Source organism: Callospermophilus lateralis, chromosome X, assembly GCF_048772815.1.
Source record: "Callospermophilus lateralis isolate mCalLat2 chromosome X, mCalLat2.hap1, whole genome shotgun sequence".
NCBI lineage: Eukaryota > Metazoa > Chordata > Mammalia > Rodentia > Sciuridae > Callospermophilus > Callospermophilus lateralis.
This window is the reverse complement of record NC_135325.1, coordinates 3,214,535-3,233,307: the sequence shown is the minus strand read 5'-3', so window position 1 is coordinate 3,233,307 and position 18,773 is coordinate 3,214,535. Positions and strand designations below refer to the sequence as shown.

General features: G+C 38.5%; 1 protein-coding gene across 1 annotated transcript in view; it reads right to left on the bottom strand.

Annotated features, from left to right (window-relative positions):
* The window catches only part of Egfl6 (EGF like domain multiple 6), a 58,324-nt gene that overhangs the window by 26,820 nt on the left and 12,731 nt on the right, over nucleotides 1-18,773 (bottom strand). Inside the window, exons 2-5 of the mRNA XM_077106978.1 lie at nucleotides 12,228-12,340; nucleotides 7,644-7,736; nucleotides 3,145-3,264; nucleotides 331-450 (exon numbers count right to left, since the gene is read on the bottom strand). Of these exons, the coding sequence (XP_076963093.1) occupies nucleotides 331-450; nucleotides 3,145-3,264; nucleotides 7,644-7,736; nucleotides 12,228-12,340 (446 nt within the window). The remainder of the gene's footprint in view (nucleotides 1-330; nucleotides 451-3,144; nucleotides 3,265-7,643; nucleotides 7,737-12,227; nucleotides 12,341-18,773) is intronic.

Genomic DNA, 18,773 nt, shown 5'->3' with positions numbered 1-18,773 from the left:
TTACTGAATGACAACATATGAGTAGGGGAGTTTCTATCCTATGGTAATTGAAGTGAAATATGCAGGGTAAATGTACTAACATAAAATTACCTTTATCCTTTTCCTATTATGGCACTAGGCAATCAGAATACTAGAGAGATGTTCTTTCTAGCATCCCAAAGTATGTTTGGAGTATAAATGGCTAAAAACACCTTTTCAGAAACGGACATATATCTGTACTTTCAGAAGCTTTCAATTTCAAGTCAATTAGCTGATTGTGATAAATGAAAAAGTGGGTTTGGGGGGCCAAGGGGTGACCAGTAGAAGTAGAGACAATTCCTGATGTTCTACCTAGACAGACTCTTCCATTTGAAGCCAGGTGGAGTCCTGAGGATGGACACAGGCACCGTGGCCCTTCCTCTGTGTCTTCACAGCTGTACTGACAGTTTGTCCGGGCACATGTCCTAGAGTCTGGAAAAGTAGAAAAGGATGAGCCTGACTCTCTTGAAATAATAAAACATGCTGATATAGAAACTATTTTCAAATTCTGAGACATTAAGTATGCCATGTAGATTGGCATTGTAGGGCAAATTTCATTATATGGGTCCCAAACGTAGAGCCAGAAGGAATCTGGGCAAGGGTGGTCTCTTGGTGGCCCCTGGGCTGGATCCCAACTATGGTCTGTTTTGTTAGCCAACACATTGAACTTGAATGTAGGTAGGGCATACAGCCCTCATACTACATCTCTCTCTCCTCCTATGTGTGCTCCTATCACTTCTTTTGTCATTTAGTTGGTCTGTATAGGGTGAAAAGTCACTGTTAACAGAGATCTCCCATGCATTTATAGCCTTAGTGAAAGTCATTTGAATCATAAGACTTGGTCTTTCAGGTACCTATATTAAAACATGAGTGAGATACAGCTGATCAGCTGCCAGAAAGCCATTCTGAATGCCCTTTTCTTTTGCCATTCTCACCACTGAAGCTGGAAAGCAAGACACTTGTCTTTTCCCAGCTTCCTCTGCAGCAAGGAGTGGTCATGTGAATCAGTGTGGCCAAAGAAATATAAAGATAAATTCACTGGAGACAGTGGGGCTCCTGGTAAAGATGTTGTCTCATGATAAATGAGACAAACATGAAAGAAGTATTGGTTCTTTGGCATCACTTCTATCCCCTTAGTTTTGTCTACTTTCAATGACATCTGGGGCTGAGGGAACTATATTGTCACTATGAGATCACAAGCATGAGAATAAGATTAATGCTCTGAAGATGGCAGAGACTGAGTCCTCCTTGAGCAGTTCTGGAATGCTTGCCTCTAACTTTTTTGGTGACTTAGATAATTTCTTTGGATTTTCTGTCATTTGTCACTAAAAATAATTTATGTCACAAAATGCACTTACCTAATAGGGGTCCAGTCTATATGGATCATGAACGCATGGGAGTAATTCATACCAATGTCTACAACAGGGGAGTACAGTGAGTATACTCCTTCCATTCACCCATCTCCACAACATGCCAATCACCCAGGACAAGAGAGACTGTAAGGGACCAGGTGGAATAAAACCAGCATCCAGGAGAGAGGTCTGCAGCTACCTGGATACCTTAAGCTATAATCAGGGAGGTACAGGTAGTTCCTAGATATACAGAAATAGAAAGAGGGTACATGGATAGAGGTAATGCAATAGATACCTACTGATTTTTTATTACTCATTTTTGTTTCTTCTTTTCTCCTTAGTCATCTTCTTTTAAACTTAATCTTCAAAATTATCATAATTCTACCTTTCCTTTGAAAAAAAGACATATTTTGGCACTGATAGACCTCTTGTGGAATGTTTCAGAAACATCCATTAGCATATATCTTTTAAAAATAAGAACCAAATAGAACTTTGCCAGAACCTCCTCCCTTCAGCCCTCCCCAAATGGGACCACTATCTAGGCTTTTATAGTGATCACTTAAAATTTTAAAAAAGATATATGCTTGTGCCTTCTTATAAGAATTCATTAAAGTATGTATTTGTTTTGTGTGGGTTTCTGTTTAATTTATAATAATGATTCTTTTTAAAATACACTTCAAATGACTGGTTTATCTCTTAAGCTTGCTTCCTAAAGGAGGATCTGAGTGACTGTTGGTTTGGGGGCACTTTGCCAAAGTGGGACAGGACAAAGAGGAGCCAAGGAGGCAGCGGGCTGTGTAGTAGGCAAGATTTTATAACCTTGGGAAAGACAAGGATGGGGATGGGGGAAGGGCGGGGAGTCCAGGTGACTGCAACCATAGGAAGCTGGCTGAAGGCCTGGGCTCCAGGTTTGCTAGGGTCTATAGAGTGGAGGAAAGAGAGATGGGGAGAGAGGAGAGGAGGATGGAAGGTAGGCAGGGAGGATGGGTTTGCCTTTCAGCTGCAACATAAAACCCAAAAAGCTTTTTCCTCTCAATAAATGAATGGATATAGATTCCTACCCTCCCACAGGACATGAGTTTTCTTTATCACAGAAGGGCTTTTCTTTTCAGGAATGTGAGTCAGAAATGTTTTTCCAAAGAGAGCCACTAATCTTTGGGTGTTGGACAAGGAGCGTGAGAAAGGTAGCTGGTGGGAAGGATTGATGTCCTGAGATGGCATGTAAATTTATCACCTCCCTAAAACAATATGCTCATTTTGTTTAACATGCTTAGCTTCGTGATGAAACCCAATCCACCCCTGCATATATATAGATACAGACATAGTTATATAATTTATTGTTCCCCCCAGTTAGTCTTTTTATTTACAAAGTAAATGACCAGAAGAGGCAAATCCATAGAGACAGAAAGCAGATAAGCTGCTGCCAAGGGCTGTGAGGAGGGAGAGTGGGGAATGACTGCTAATGGCTAAGGTTTCCTTTTGGGGTGACAAAGATTTTCTGAAACATGATAGTGGTGGTGGTTGTGTAGCATTGTGAAGATACTGAAGCCCATCAAATTGTATACTTCAAAAATGGTTAAAATGGTGAATTTCATGTCATGATTTTTTTGGTCATAATTTTTAAAAAGAAATAAGTACCCAAAGATGTTTTAGCTTAGGGTGATGTTAGAATTTTTTTTTTTTTAATCACTCAAGTCAGCCTTTTCCAAAACATTAAATGTCAAGAGCCAAGCCTCAAACACTTATTGAGAATAGCCTGGCTGCTCAGACTTACTTGCACAAGTAGCATCTGGCATGAGCATGTGGCCACTGAGGCAGAAGCACTTGTAGCTGCCGTGTGTATTCACACATCTGTGCTGACATGGTCGGGGCTTCCCTCCACACTCATTCACATCTGTAAGGGCAATTAGAAAATGGAGAAAGGTTACCTGAAGCAGGAAACATCCAGGTGGGGAGTACTTGATGCCAATCTTGGGGAAAACAATTGGTTGGCTACCCTGTACTCCACCACTTACTTCTCTCACTATAAAATTCTGTTTTCAAGGCCTGGTGAGGATGTGAGTCAAATGGAAAGACCATTCACCATTGGAAGGAATGTAAATTGGTTAAAGCCCTTAGAAGAACTGTCAGAATGTACTAAAGTTAGATGTAAACAAACTACATCCATGATCTAGCAATTATAGTCCTGGATGTAAAACCCACAGAAATGTGGATTTGTGCTCTCCAAAAAAAAAATGTACTAAAATGATCATAATAGCACTAGTGTTGGGGTGGCATATGGCTCAACTGCTAGAGAGCTTGCCTACCATGTACACAGCCATGGGTTTGATACTCAGCACCAAAAAATAAAAGATTATTATAATAGCACTAGTGTTAATATCCCAAACTGGAATTAACCCAAACACTTCCCAACAGAAGGATAAATGATTTGTATATTCATGTAATGAATACTATATAGCAACGAGACTGAAGAAATGAGGACATCAGGCAATGATGCATGAGTCTCACAAACATGATATTGAGTGGAAGAAGCTGGATACATACATACATACTGTATAATTCCACTTTTGGTACAAATTAAATAGATGCACTAAACTGTGATAGATGAGGCCAAGATACGGTTTTGTTGGGGTGTAATGTAAGTGACTGGATGGGGCATGAAAGTCCTTCTGGTGGGGCTGTTAACTTTCTGTTTTTTGATCTGGGTGTTTATGAAGATGATGTATTGAATTATACATCTTGGGTATATGCACAATTCTGTGTATACTACTTGAATAAAAGTTATAAATATACAATTTAGATATTTCTGCCTTTCATGCTTTCCCAGGCAACTTATGACAGATGCTGACAGCAAGCCTCATTTCAATCATTGTTATTTGGGTGGCTCCAGACTGACCAAATTGCTTTGGTTCACACAGCTTCTAGAGGGGTTCTTGTCAGGAAGTTGTTGATGGTAAGGTCAGAAGACAATGTTTAATCCCATGTAAAGATGTTCACAGGATGTTGTTAAGTGATAAGAGAAGTTTGCAAAGCTCTGTGCATACTTTGACTCCAAATTTGTAAAAAGATAAAAATGAAAATGTGTAAAAAAGAAAAAAAAACCAGGAGGATATGCTATAAATACTAGCCATGGTTGTCATTCCCTAACATTAAGAGTGTCTTCCTTCTTACTGCTCTCCAATGTTTTCTAAAAATAGTTTAACCATTAAGAATAGGTACTATTTGGGGGGCTGGAGATGTGGCTCAGTGGTTTAGCGCTCGCCTAGCACATGCGAAGCCCTGGGTTCAATCCTCAGCACCACATAAAAAATAAAAAAATAAATAAAGATATTGTGTCCAACTACAACTAAAAACTAAATATTAAAAAAGAAAATAGGTACTATCTTTATTAAAATAAAAAATAATATGGAAAGAAAATAAATCTTTAAAAGGGATCATTAGTAGAGGATCTTCTCTTTGGAAATGTGGTCATGTGTGGGGGCCTCATATCTTAACTCCCCCAAGGAAGATACAGAAAGAAGGAAACAACTAAGTTCTGTGTAAGACAAAAATTCTGCATGGCATTGGGCAAAAAGTGCCCTGGAAAAGATAGAAATGATTGTTTTTGCTTCTGAAAAGATTCCTATATGGGGATTTCCCAACACCCTAGCTGAACATTTGAAATTTCCTTCTCCATTGCCCAACCCTTCAACCCTGCCATCTCCCTAATGGATCCTAATGGCTTCCAAAGGGGTATCTGGAAAAAGCTGATTGGACATAATAGAAAACTCAGGAATACCCCATTATTTGGCCCTAACTCAGAGGTGACTCACTTGTCTCTTGGAAGGAACATTTTTGGGAAAGACATCAGTCAAGGGCTGAAGCCTGCCACCACAAATGGATATATGTGGACTTTGATCAGGATTACTTGAGCAGGGAGGCTGTAGGGAAAAGACAGTCCACAAACTGGAGCCAATTGGATCACTCCTTCCATGTTAATATTTTACTAGGACTTGAAATTTAGCATGAAAAATATGGTCTGAATTCCAAATCTCTTGAAAAAATCTCTTGGTACAAAATCTAAAACATATGGAAAAACAAATTTTTCTGGTATGAAGCCTCTGGTAAGGGACACAGCTGAATTATCACTCATGAGCACATGATTCTTGATGCACCTCTCTCAAACAGTTCTAAGGAGCACCTTCAGGCCTCTAGCCTCCATGTTGGTGGTAGGACTTAAAGAGATTCAGAGATTCATCTCTGAGGCTGCATGGCTGGCAGCTCAAAAAAGGCTACTCCAGTGTATATATAGCTAACCTCTGGGTTAAGCAGCGAGGGTTGGGAATGGTAGAGTGTGCCTGTTGCTGAAATGTCACCCTCCCTTCTAGAACCTTGGCAGCCTTTCTTTCTTTCTTTCTTCTTTTTATAAATACACGACAACAGTGGACTGCATTACAATCCTTATTACACATATAGAGCACTTTTTTTTGTATCTCTGTATATAAAGTATGTTCATGCCAAGTTATGCCATTATACATGTACTCTTTTTTTTTCTTAAGGGCAACTAAACTTGATTTGCTGATCTTTGTTATAGGACAGGGGACACTTTCATAATTATAGCTTGTTTCTTCATGCCAGGGTTTCTCAGCCTCTGTTGACATGCCAGATCATTGTTTGATGTATTGCAGGACATTTAGTAGCATCCCTAGCATCCATCCAGTAGATATCAGTAGCACCCCTCACCCACTTGTGACAACCAAAACTGTTTCCAGACATTGCCAGTGTCTCCTAGGTGACAAAATCATGGAGGTGAAACCTCTTGGTCTGCTCCAATTAGGCATTTTTCTTCACCATAGATTTCTCACCATCAGCACTATTAACATTTCCATCTGCTCACTCTTTGATGTGGAAGCTATCCTGTGCATTGTAGGATGTTTAGCAGCATCCCTGGTCTCGACTCACTTGTATGAATGACAGCTCCAAAACTTGAGCTAATTGGATCACTCCCTCAATGTTAATATTTTTATTGGGACTTGAAAACTAGCAGGTATGGATTTCTCATTATGTGCAATCATAATTTTTCAATTCCCCCTTTTGAAACAGAGGGTCTGTGAGGAAGATGCTAGAAATATACCTCCAAATATCTTTAAAAACTGCCAGATATCTCCTGGGGTAAGGCTCCCAGATTTGGTAAATAAAAATACATGATTTTCAGTTGAATTTGAATTGCAGGTAAATAACACTTTTTTTAATATTTATTTTTTAGTTTTAGGTGGACACAATATCTTTATTTTATTTTTATGTGGTGTTGAGGATCGAACCCAGCGCCCCGCTCATGCCAGGCGAGTACGTTACCACTTGAGCCACATCCCGAGCCCGAGTAACACTTTTTTGGTATATGTATATCCCATACAATATTTGGAACATACATGTACTATAAAATTATTTGCTGTTTATCTGAAATTTAATTTTAAGTGGGCATATGTATTTTATCTGGCAACTCTTCCTGGAGGGCAAAATCACCCAAGTTGAGGACCACTTTTCTATATAAATAAACACCTTCATGTCTTCAGACAAACAGCCAAACACAAACATCACAGATTGTCTTTTCAAAATGTCTCTATTACAATAAAAATATGTATACTATTTAGTTCAACAATTCCATTTAGACACTTAGCTGACACAAATACTCAAAAGTGCAAGGATGTAGTAAAGTGATGTTTGTGATGTTTGGTTTAGCAATGTTTGCAATGAAGAAAATTAGATACAATGTAAGTAAAAATGGTTAAATGAAGCATTCATAGATGATAAAAATATTCACTTTAAGTACTGGGATAGAGCCTTAACAAGTATGAAGTAGCTTTGCAAATACTGACAGGTAAAGATGCCCATGAGAAATACTTACATTTTTTGCATTTAGCAAAGGACTCTGAGGAACTAGATCAAACTGTTAACTATGATTATAATAAGGATTATGGGTAGAGACTCTTAATTTTAAATTTACGACCTTTTGCATTATTGGAGTTCTTAAGAATAAAAAACAAACATTACTCAGGTAGTTTAAAAACACAATAAAATTCTGTATTTTAAAAAAAGCATTTTATTGGGTACTTGACAAAGACATCAGAAGTTTTACATTTATTGAGGAGAAAAGATTGGCTGAAGAATCTCATCCTGAAATCACATTCATTTAAAGATTCAACTAAAATAACCTAAGAAATCCTATGTACCATATTTCATTGCAACCCCACTGCTGATGGAATTTGTACTACAATCTTGGGTTGTTTTACTGACCTTGGCTGCAGGTTTTCCCGGTGTATCCTGGAAAGCATCTACATTTGTTTGGTCCCACGCATTCACCAAACTTGCATCCTGGTTCACATGTAGCTGTGAAGGAAAAAGATGTCCGGACCATAACATAACAGAAACCTTCAGGGTGAAATGTGTGTATGTCAAATTCAGTTACCTTCTGCTTGGCAGAAAACTTCTTGGGGACACATACAGGGTGATCTGACCCCTCTCTCATTTGTTTTTACCTCTCAGATACTGGACAGAGTTTCCTTGTGATCAAGATCAACCCTTAAAGCTACCATCTGACAAATGTGAATTTATTGTGCTCATTTGCTTAGCAGCTGCCATGCCTCCAGTCATATTCAAAGAAACATAAAGTCACCAGGACCATAGCCATAGTTTTATATGTCAACACAAAACATTTAATAAAAGAAGAGTAACATTTGCACTGGAAGAGACCCCACAGGAATCCTGGGGCAAGTGCCAAGGTTCCTTCCCTTTTGACTCTGGCCTATTCCCATCTCCTCCATATTTGCTTTCCTGTTTTTCTTTTGAATGATCAAATTCTACTAGGAGCTCAGGAAATAGCCTTGGTATGAAAGAATTACTCAGCAATTGCCTGTGAATGTTGCTTACTTCTCTGCCCACTCATTCCCCAGCTCATAGTAGGTGTACCTCTAAGCAAGCCTGTTCCTAAAGATCCCAGAATCTTTAACCAGAGACCCTATATTTTATTAATATCACCATTTTCCTAGTTACCTAGACCCAAATCTCAGACTTCTTTTGTTTTTTGGTTTTTATCCTCAACCCAATCAATCATTCTACTATCCCTCATTCTACTACCAATTCATTAACTGAACAAATATTCACCCAGGTAATGGAGACCACATTGCCTGCAGACACCTGGGACATCATGCAGGACTCTCTCCTTGCTTTCCCCATGATGATCTGATATCAGTGCCTCACCAATGTAGGGGTCTAACAGCTTATTTTCTTGGCAACAAACCCCCCTGGTTCAATCAATACTCTGGAACTCCCTGTGAGATCAGTAAGAAGCTAGAATTCTCTTGAAAAGCACATCTCTACCTAACTTCTTCCCCTGCTCTCTCACTCACCTATAGATTTCTCCTTAGAACACTCAGCAATGGGATATTTATACAAAAATCTACCATGATCTGGCATGCATCTTTTTTCCAGTCTTAGTTTAGATGTAAGCAGCACTGTGGCGAAACTAGATTGTCTACCATTTGCTTTCTGCCCCTTTCTACCATTGTCACCCCTCCCTGGGGGGCCTTTCAATCTTCCCTATCTTTAAAGGCAACTACTTTCAGAAGGCTTCATAAATTTCTCCAGCCATATGAGAACTTCAATCTAACTTTGAGAACTCCATGGAAGTTTGGCAGGCATCATCTGTGCAATTCATTTGTCTTTGTTTTATTAAAAAATTAGGCATTATTTGACTTTGTCCTTAATTTCTATTACTTGATTTTTAAGTGCCTTCAGGACAGGGACTTAATAATCATTCATTGTTGTTTCTCCTACAGCATTTGATATAGTGCTGTGAACATGCTACACATACAAATATTTTTGAATAACGAATGAAGTCATAGGTGTAGACCTTTTAACGGAGAACATTTTATGGCCTTGAACAAATAATTGAGAAGATAGGGGAACAATGCTTCTCCAGCAGTTTTTCTACTTTTACAGTCAAAAGAGATAGGTTTTAATTTCCAGTGTCTATTTTGTTATGGATATGTACTTGGTGATGCAGCTTTAAGTTCAGATGTTAGAAAAATAAATCTTTTATTTTTTTTTTAAGCCCTGAAGACCTCTGATTGTTCCCTGGAAACTGATTTCCAATGTGATCCAGACAGGAAAGTCCAGGACAAATGCCAAACAGCACATAGGAGGAATGGTGAATAATACCCTTGCTCTAAGGTCAAAGCTTCAGAAAGATGTTTTCAATTTACAGTAACTGTGGATTTGTGATTTGAACAGCCAATCCACATAGCAAAGGGAAACGTAGTTTATGTCTGAAATGGCCAGAAATTGAAGCATGCTTTACAAAAAGTGAAACTCTCTTGTTCAGTTCTCCCCAAAACTCCTCCATCTGCAGATTTTCATTAGGGATTTTTTTGTTTATGAACGACTCTTTATTCCATCTCTCCACAGTGACTATATTTTAAGGTTAATGATATGTAGTTGATCTCAGACCCTCCCCTGGGAGCAGATTTAGACAGGCTAGAGGCCAAGAGCTGGGAAGCTCCAGCATGCATAGAGATAGGGCTTGAGAGAAACAAAGGGAAAACAAACAGATGGAGGAGAAGGCCTGTGCAGATTGGGACTAGGGTCTGAGTCTGCTTGTTTGGGCAGATTGGTGTTTGCTCTTTTAACTGTGCAGCCCAAACTCTGGCTTAGAAATTAGAAACCCATCAATGAAGGACTAACTTCTTTTGTTATTTGTGCTTCTAGGAGCATACAGCTTTACCATCAAGAGGAACCATGCAAATTGGAAAAAAGTATGATACAGATTTTTAGGTAAAAATATCATTGCTGGACTGGGGCTGTAGCTCAGCAGCAGAGCACTTGCCTAGCATGTGTGAGGCACTGGGTTTGATTCTCAGCACCACATAAAAAAATTAAATAAAATAAAGGCATGTTGTCCTTCTACAACTATAAAAAATAGAAAGAAATCATGGCAATTTAAAACTCAGACATTTGACTGGGGCAGTTAAGGTACCAACAATCTTTTCAGCTTGCAATATTTGTATGTTGAACATTTTGCTTCAATCTTCTGTGCTTGATCTTTGCACACCGTGGTTTAAATTCTTTCATTCCTGTGGTATAGAGTCCACTAAAGCATTGAGAATGTGATTGTCTGTGCACATTGTGGACAAACTGCTCTGAACCAGTTAAAGCAAAGCCCTTCCAGAATGCCAAAGCTTTCTCTAATTTATTCACCACTGATGTGCTGTGTCTTACAAGTTTTATGGCAGTAAGTTCTGAGGTTCATGCAACTGTAAGAAAGATTCCAAATCATGTGTGTCACATGGTTTTTGCTCTTTCCACCTGACTGACTTCAAATAAAAATGTGTTATGTTGTGTCTAGAAAAAGAAAAAAGCTGCATTTAATCTTATCATGGGTACTTTAATAGACAGAAGTTGATAGTAATTTATGAGGTATATTCCATGTGTACCAGGTAATAAGCAAACCTTTTAATGCTTACTCTTTGTATCCTCTGAGGCAGGTATTACTCTCTCCATGTTGCAGAGGAGAAAATGAAGCCTTAGTGAGCTTACCTACCTTGCCCAAGATCACCCATGTTAGTCTAGTTCACAATATCCTTGATCATGACAATATAAACCAACCAAAGTGAGGATCTATCCACCCTTTTAATTGACACAGGTCCCACAGTATGTTCTAGCTTCCTTTTTCTGAGTAGGCAATGATGATCATTTTTCTAGCATTTTCATGCTCTTGCCATCTCTTCCCATGGGAACCACGATGATGGAAGATTTTATATAATATAGAACATGTGGGAGCACTATCATTGTCCTCCATTGTTTCATGGATAGATATTATCAAGTCCTTCTCTCACCTATAGTCAATCTATATATTTTTGCAACAGCTAAAGAGGAGGAGATTGGTACATGGACAGACCAGCAAGAAGAAGGTAGCATTGTTATTCCTAAAAATAGCTAACATTTTAATGCTTTTACTGGGCGTACAGCCATGTTATTATCCCACTTAGTAGATGAAGGACTGAGGTTCAGGCATTTGCCACCTGCTCAGGGATGGTAAGATCAGATTCTTACCCTGCATCCCTGTTCAGAAAATTAGCTAGGAGGTATATAGATTTGATCCCTCTATACTGCAAGTCTTGATCTTTGTGGCAAGTCATGTAAAATACAGAACAAGACAAAACTCTGTGATTGACTCTGTACTCCCCAAACCTCTTGAAATTATCAAAGGCTTCTCTCAGAGTTCCTAACATGTTGTCTTTGAAACAATGTCTGGGGCAAATTATGGTTTAGTTTTCAATTTGTATAAGAGTAGCAGAAAAACTTAGAATTGTTGCATATATGCATGTATTTATTGCAGTTGTTTAGAAACTAGCCTTATAAAATTAAAAAAATAAGTAGCAAGTCTATAAGGTAAAGGGTTTACTTTTCTGTGGCTAAAGCCTACTGATTGAGTGGTTAATATTTAAAAAATTTATTTCATTAAAAATCAGTTGGAAAAATATGTGATTAGAAGAAGAAATCAATTGGCCTGTTTTTGCCCATCTCAGTTTCTCCACATTAAACAAAACTAAAACAGAAATAAACAACCCAGTTATACTTACTAAGATAGTAGCAAAAATAATTGACCAGAGAGTCTCCTAAGATAAACATGTCTAGTGTGACAATATTGGCCACATCCCAGATGGGAAGAGATCTCACTGGGGACTTTGAGTATTGGTAGTTATCCATGTTCCTACCCTGGGGAATTCACTGGCACTTTTGTGTCAGCCTGTGGTATCACAGATTAAAAACCTAAGGATCCTGATCTGAGTGTAGTGTGATCTGATATTTTATAAAATTTACCTTCACAGACTCCCTGGCTGTTCCTTCTCCAGCCATAGCAGCAGGCCAGTTTAGTTCCATAATGACAGACCCCAGGCTGGCGTGCCAATGATGGCAACCCATGATCCCTTGGACTGTGGATAAAGAGCCACATGTTAGTATTGAAAAACCAGAAAGGACAACAGAAACTCTTTCTTTCTCCTAAAGGAACTGGAGAAATGTCAATAACCTGGTTCATTTCAACAGACATGAGGAAGTGCTAAATTCCACTTTGAAAACCTGAATTTTGGGGTTGGCGGCCTCTGCTATTATCCCTCACCAGACTTCTCCAATAGTTTTGTCTGTTTCCTTCTTCCCCAGCGTTATATAATCTTTAAAGCTAGGGCACATGAAAATTACCCAAAATGTATGTTTTTGAACTTGGTAGAGTGACCCAAAAATGTATGTTTTTTAACCTGGTAGAGTGCCACATCTCAAATTTGTTCTGTATGGGCACAGTGGCTATCCAGTTCTGGGGCTGTTTCAGTGCTGAGTGTGATAATGTGACTCACTAGCTGTGTGGCTTTAGTGCATTCGAGAGCTCTGCACTTTTACCTCATTGGCCACCTGGGAACTCCTGAACAGACTGGAATCACTGCACACTATGGACAGTTAAGAGCTAGAGATTTTTCCATTAAGCCCTCTCATGTTACAGAGGCAGAAACTCCTGCCCATTTGAGTAGATTCCCAGTAGAGCCAGCTGTTGGGGACTCCAGCCGAGGGTTTGTTCTCATCCCACATGGCCTCCTGGAAGTACAATTTGCTAAACTCTTTAACTATGGAGGAGAAGTCATCAAACATTTACTGTTTATTGGCCAGATGGTCAATATTTTAGGTTTTGTGGGCCTTGAAGTCCCTGTCCAGGAGGAAAAGCAGCTATAGGCAATAGTAAGCAGATGGGCAAAACTGTTCCAATAAAATTTCATTTATGGACACTGATGTTCAAATTTAACATGGTTTTCATGTGTCATACATACATAGTATTCTTTTGATTCATCATCAACCATTTAAAATATGAAACTGGTCTTAGCTCATGAGTTGTATAAAAATGGGGCCACTCTGCCTTGGTCTGCAGATTGTAGTTTCTGACCCCTGATTTAGAGCCCTGAAAGAGTGAGCTCCCTGTCCCCTGGTAGTGTAACCAGGGAAGAAGTTCCTTGCACACTTACCTATTTAACTGACTTGGCATTGGGCAGGGTTGCTATCAAGACTGGAAAAGAAGACTTCCATTACATATTTTGTGGAGGGCTGGCTTTATTTGATATTTCTCAGAAATATTAAAAACAGTGTAAAATGTTTCCTGGGCTCTTTAATCAGACAAGGAATGTGCATTTTACCATGTGCTTTCTGTGACAGGACTTTTATGCCAGTTAATAATATCTTAGTCATGGTCAGACAGTTAAACAAGCTTATAGAATTCCCTCATAGTCTGCCTTTCCTACAAACTTAGTTTCTCAGTTAAGAGCTACAAAGATATGGTTTGGGATATTTTATTAACTGACAGAACCAATTATAAGGTTGACTTTATTATTTACTTCTTAAAGGGAACTTTTAAAAGTTTTTAAATGGAACTCATAAATCATTTGCTCAACCACTTAGCATACAGTTTCTCAACATTTTACATGACTGTTATTTTGAGCCAGATAATTCTTCATTGTTGGGAGCTGTCCTGTGCATTGTAGGACATTAAGTAGCATCTCTGGTCTCTATCTATAGGTGTCAATAGCATATACCCTCCAGTTTTGACAATCAAAGATGTCTCCAGACATTGCCAAATATTACCTGGAAGGCAAATTTTTCTTCCAGCAAGTACTCTTACTTTAAAATAAACACCCATTGAATATTTGCTTTTTTTTAAGCATTGACTTAGGCACATGGAATGTAGCAATGAGAAAGGGAGCTAGGCTTGCTCTCTTATGTTTGTGGTGTTGTGTACTACAATATAGGGCACCATAGTAGGTATCATTACAATGCTTTTAGAAAGAGTTGCTTTATTTTATTTTTTTTTCAGTGGTGGGAATAGAACACAAGGCCTTGCACCATGCCAGGTAAGTATTCTGTCACTGAGCTCTATCCCCCAACCCTGCCAAAGAGCTTTGACTGAGAAATAATGCGGCCATCTGTCACAATCTAATCTGTGTATTACAATTCTACAAGGGAGACTACAATCTTGACCTACAATCTGCAGATAACTATGTCCAAAGATGAACCAAGGAATGTGAGCTGAGTAAATGAGTACTAGTCTAAGTACAATGAAGTCCTTAAGATTTTTTTAATTTTACCATTTAAAAAATTGGGATATAAAATTTGCCATTTGAAAATGTATGCTTCAGTGAATTTTAGTATTCTTACTATGTTATACATACACCAGTACTATTTAATTCCAGAACATTTACATTACTTCAACGAGAACCAATTGTAATTCCCCCTGTCCTGCCATCCCTTGGTAACCAAAAATCTACTTTTTATCTCTGGCTTTTTCTATTTTGAACATTTCGATAAGCAAAATCATACAACATGTGGGTTTTTTTGTGCTTAATTTCTTTAATGAAACATGTTTTGAAGGGAACTTTGAAAGTTTGTGTTGTAGTACATAATAAGAATTTGCTCCTTTTATTACTAAATAATATTCCACTAAATAGAAATAACATATTGTTTATCAATTGTCAGTTGATGGATATTTGGGTGGTTTCCAGCTTTGGCCATTATGAGTAATGTTACCATGAGCGTAGGTATACATTTTTCTGTGGAAATATATTTCATTTGTCTTAGTTATACACTTAAGAGAGGAATTGCTGAGACATATGGTACAATGGACTGAAAATTTGTGTCTCCAGACTTCTATATGTTTTTTTTAAAGAGAGAGTGAGAGAGGAGAGAGAGAGAGAGAGAGAGAGAGAGAGAGAGAGAGAGAGAGAATTTTTTAATATTTATTTTTTAGTTATTGGCGGACACAACATCTTTGTTTGCACGTGGTGCTGAGAATCGAACCCGGGCCGCACGCATGCCAGGCGAGCGCGCTACCGCTTGAGCCACATCCCCAGCCCCAGACTTCTATATGTTGAAACCCTAATCCCAATGTGATGGTACTTGGAGGTGGGGTCTTTGGGATCTAATTAGACCTTTGGGGTCTAATTAGAGTAGAGCCTCATGAATGGTATTAGTGTCCTTAAAAGAGGCAAGAATGGCTAGCTAGCTTGAGAAGTCTACAACCTTGGAGAGAGCCCTCACCCAAACCTGACCATGCTGGCACTCAGATCTTGAACCTCCAGCCTCCAGAACTGTGAGAAATTTATTTATGTTGTTTATAATCCACACAGTCTATGGCCATTTATTGTATCAACTTGAACTAAGACATATGGTAATTGTATATTTAATATTTTTGGAACTCTCAGACTGCTTTTCAAGATGATTGTATCATTTCGTATTGTACCAGTAGTGTAAGAGAGTTTTAATTTATCCATATACTCTATAGTACTTATTATTCATTTTTTAAAGTTATAACCATCCTTATGAGAAGGGGTATCTTGTGATTTTGATTTGCATTTTCTTTTGATGGCTAATGAATGGAGCATCTTTCTTGTGTTTAAGGGCCATTGTATGTTTTCTTGGGAGAAATGTCCATTCAGGTCTTTTGCCCATTTTGATTGGATTACTTGACTTAATGGCTTTAAGATTAGAACACGAGGTTGAAATTAGTTGGTAAAACCAACTATCCCATACCTTGATGAACAAGGTAATGTAACGTTTTCTTATTCTGCAAGAAACCCATCCACAAATTGAGTACTCAGAGAGTCCCATTTCTTAACTACACTTGTCTGTAATAAACCTTAATAATGCAGTGAAACCCATTTTCACTTCTTATTTTAATAACACAAAGCTAATGTTTGGGGAGCAGAATGAATAGAGGAACTATCTATCTGGGAAAGAGGAGGAAGGTGTCATATGGAGGTGACATTTGAGATGGATTTAAAAAGAAAACATGGAAAACAAGAAAGTTGTATAGGAGAAAATTCTGCCTATGTGATTTTTATTCCATATTTATTATAAGAAATGTGGGATTCAGTTAATTAGATTTTAATCTAGCAACAAAATCTTAGAGATTACCTCTCAACTTCTTAACTGCAGGCTTGCAAGCAATATGCTGTACAGTACCAATAGGAAGGGCCTTACCTATTTCTTGATGTCAAAAAAGCCATTGTAATCCTTAATGGGCATTGATATATATTGATCATTGTGCTAGGTTCTGGGGATACAGAGGTGAACTTGGAACACAGGGTCCCTCACTTATGAACTTTTAGGCAAGGGAGTAGGAGTAATAATGTCACTAGACATAGTCTAATACAGAAGCTTAAAGTAAGGAAACATAATCCATTATAGGGGTCTGAGGTGTTCTCCTTGAGAGTGCAACTTTTAAATGAGACTTAAGGTGAACAGAAGTCAACTGCATGGAGTAAAAGAAAGAATATTATTAGCAGAGAGAACAGAATGACTGTAGACTAAGATATAAGGGATGTTAGGCTTATGCTTGAAGAATCCAGAAGGACTGGAGCAGAAGAAGACCAGAGGACTGGAGCAAAAAGAGAGAGCTGGTAGGGGATGAGCTGAAAGAGGTGGGCAGCAGCTATGTCATAGCGGGTCTTGTGAGTCAAATTAGAGTCATGGGGCTTATATACTAATGGTACAGCTCTGAAGGGTTATAAGTAGCAAGGTTATTTGATAAGATTTTCCTTTAGAAAAACATCATGGCAGAAATCTGGAAAATAGACTGGAGGGAGGAAAAAATGGAAGTGGGTATACCAGTTGTTTCAAAAGATAGAATCTGGTTGCTTGGACTGGAGTAGGAGAGGTGGAGGTAGGGAGAAATGGATGGATTCCCGGTAGAACCAAAATACTTGGTAAGGGATTAGGGTCATTCATTCATCCAACAATTATTATTGAATATCTACAATGTATCAGGCACTGGGCTAACTTCCAGAGGTTCATCATCAACTAAGAGGGGAATACAATCTCTGAACTCATGTAACATCAGTTGGATGTGAAGTATGAGAAGAACAAACCATCAGGTAAATGGCATGAGACATTTTTGGAATGAGGACTATGGATGGAGAAACATATTAGCAAATAGGGTAAATGCTAAGTTGTCTTTGGCACATGTTGATTTTGAGTGCTCATTAGGCAGATAAGACATTGAGTAGAAAGTTTGATATTTGGGCTAGAAGTCTAGGAAGCAGGACTCAAATTGGGAATCATTTGCAGGTAAAGGAGTGGATATAATATAAGAGGAGGCTTAGGGCACAGACATAAGGAAATCAGCACATAACAGGTGGGTCAAGGAAAAGGATGGTCCAGAAAGAGACCTAGACAATGCTCAGAGGAACACCAAGTTAGTACAGTGCCAGGAAAGGAAAATGAGGGGATTGCTTTTAGAAAGAGTTGAGGAGCAACTCTGGATGTTGAGAAGCTATGTAACATGATGGTTAAGACTACAGTTTACTTCCTGAGCTTGAATTCTGGCTCTACATATATTAACTCTGTGACCTTCAGCAAATTACATCATCTTTCTGTGCCTGAGCTATCTCATTTCTAAATGGGGATAACAAAAACATTTACATTAAGGGTATTTGTGGCAATGGAATGATTTAATATATGTAAAGGACTTTGAACAGTGTCTAAAACAGTAAATGCTCCTTAACTGATTGCTTTTATTAGTACTACTAGTAGGATCAGTATTAGTAGATGTGTTGACTTCAGAGAAGAGCCACATTTCCCACAGAAGGGCCTGCTGTAGTATTTTTGACATACTCTGGCATTGGTGGGAGCATCCTGTGGGATTTGTAGCCCCACTTAAAAGTGGTGAGGGATTTCCAAGAGCAGTGTAATTAGGGGCCTTTGGTCAATAATACTCCCTGCCTATGCATAGGCACATTCTCATGGATGTCATGGTTTCCATGTGATTTAGATTTTTAATAATGTCTATAGGAACCAATTTTCACTGTTAGAGGAGAGTACCACATAATTTCACCTTAAGGAAAGTGACCTTAGATATTATTCAGCTATAACATAACTACTTACACATGAAGAAACTAAGGTCAAGAAAGACTAAGTATTTCATCAATATCAAAAGCTAGAAGAGAACAAATTTTACCACACTATCCATCTGTCCAGCTATCCTTTTGTGTACCCAAAGCATATTAGGCAATTACACATCTAAGTTACTGTACTAGACATTGAGACTATTAGATTGTGTATTGTTATGGTTTGGATGTGAGGTGACCCCCAAAAGCTCATGTGTGAGGCAATGCAAGAAAGTTTAGAGGAGAAATGATTGGGTTGTGAGAGCCTTAACCAATCAGTGAATTAATCCCCTGATGAGATCAACTGAGCGGTAACTGGAGGTAGATAGGGTGTGGCTGAAGGAGGTAGGCACTGGGGATGTGGCTATGGAGTATATATTTTTGTGTATAGTGAATGGAGTCTCTCTCTGCTTCCTGATCATCATGTGAGCTGCTTCCCTCTGCCACACTC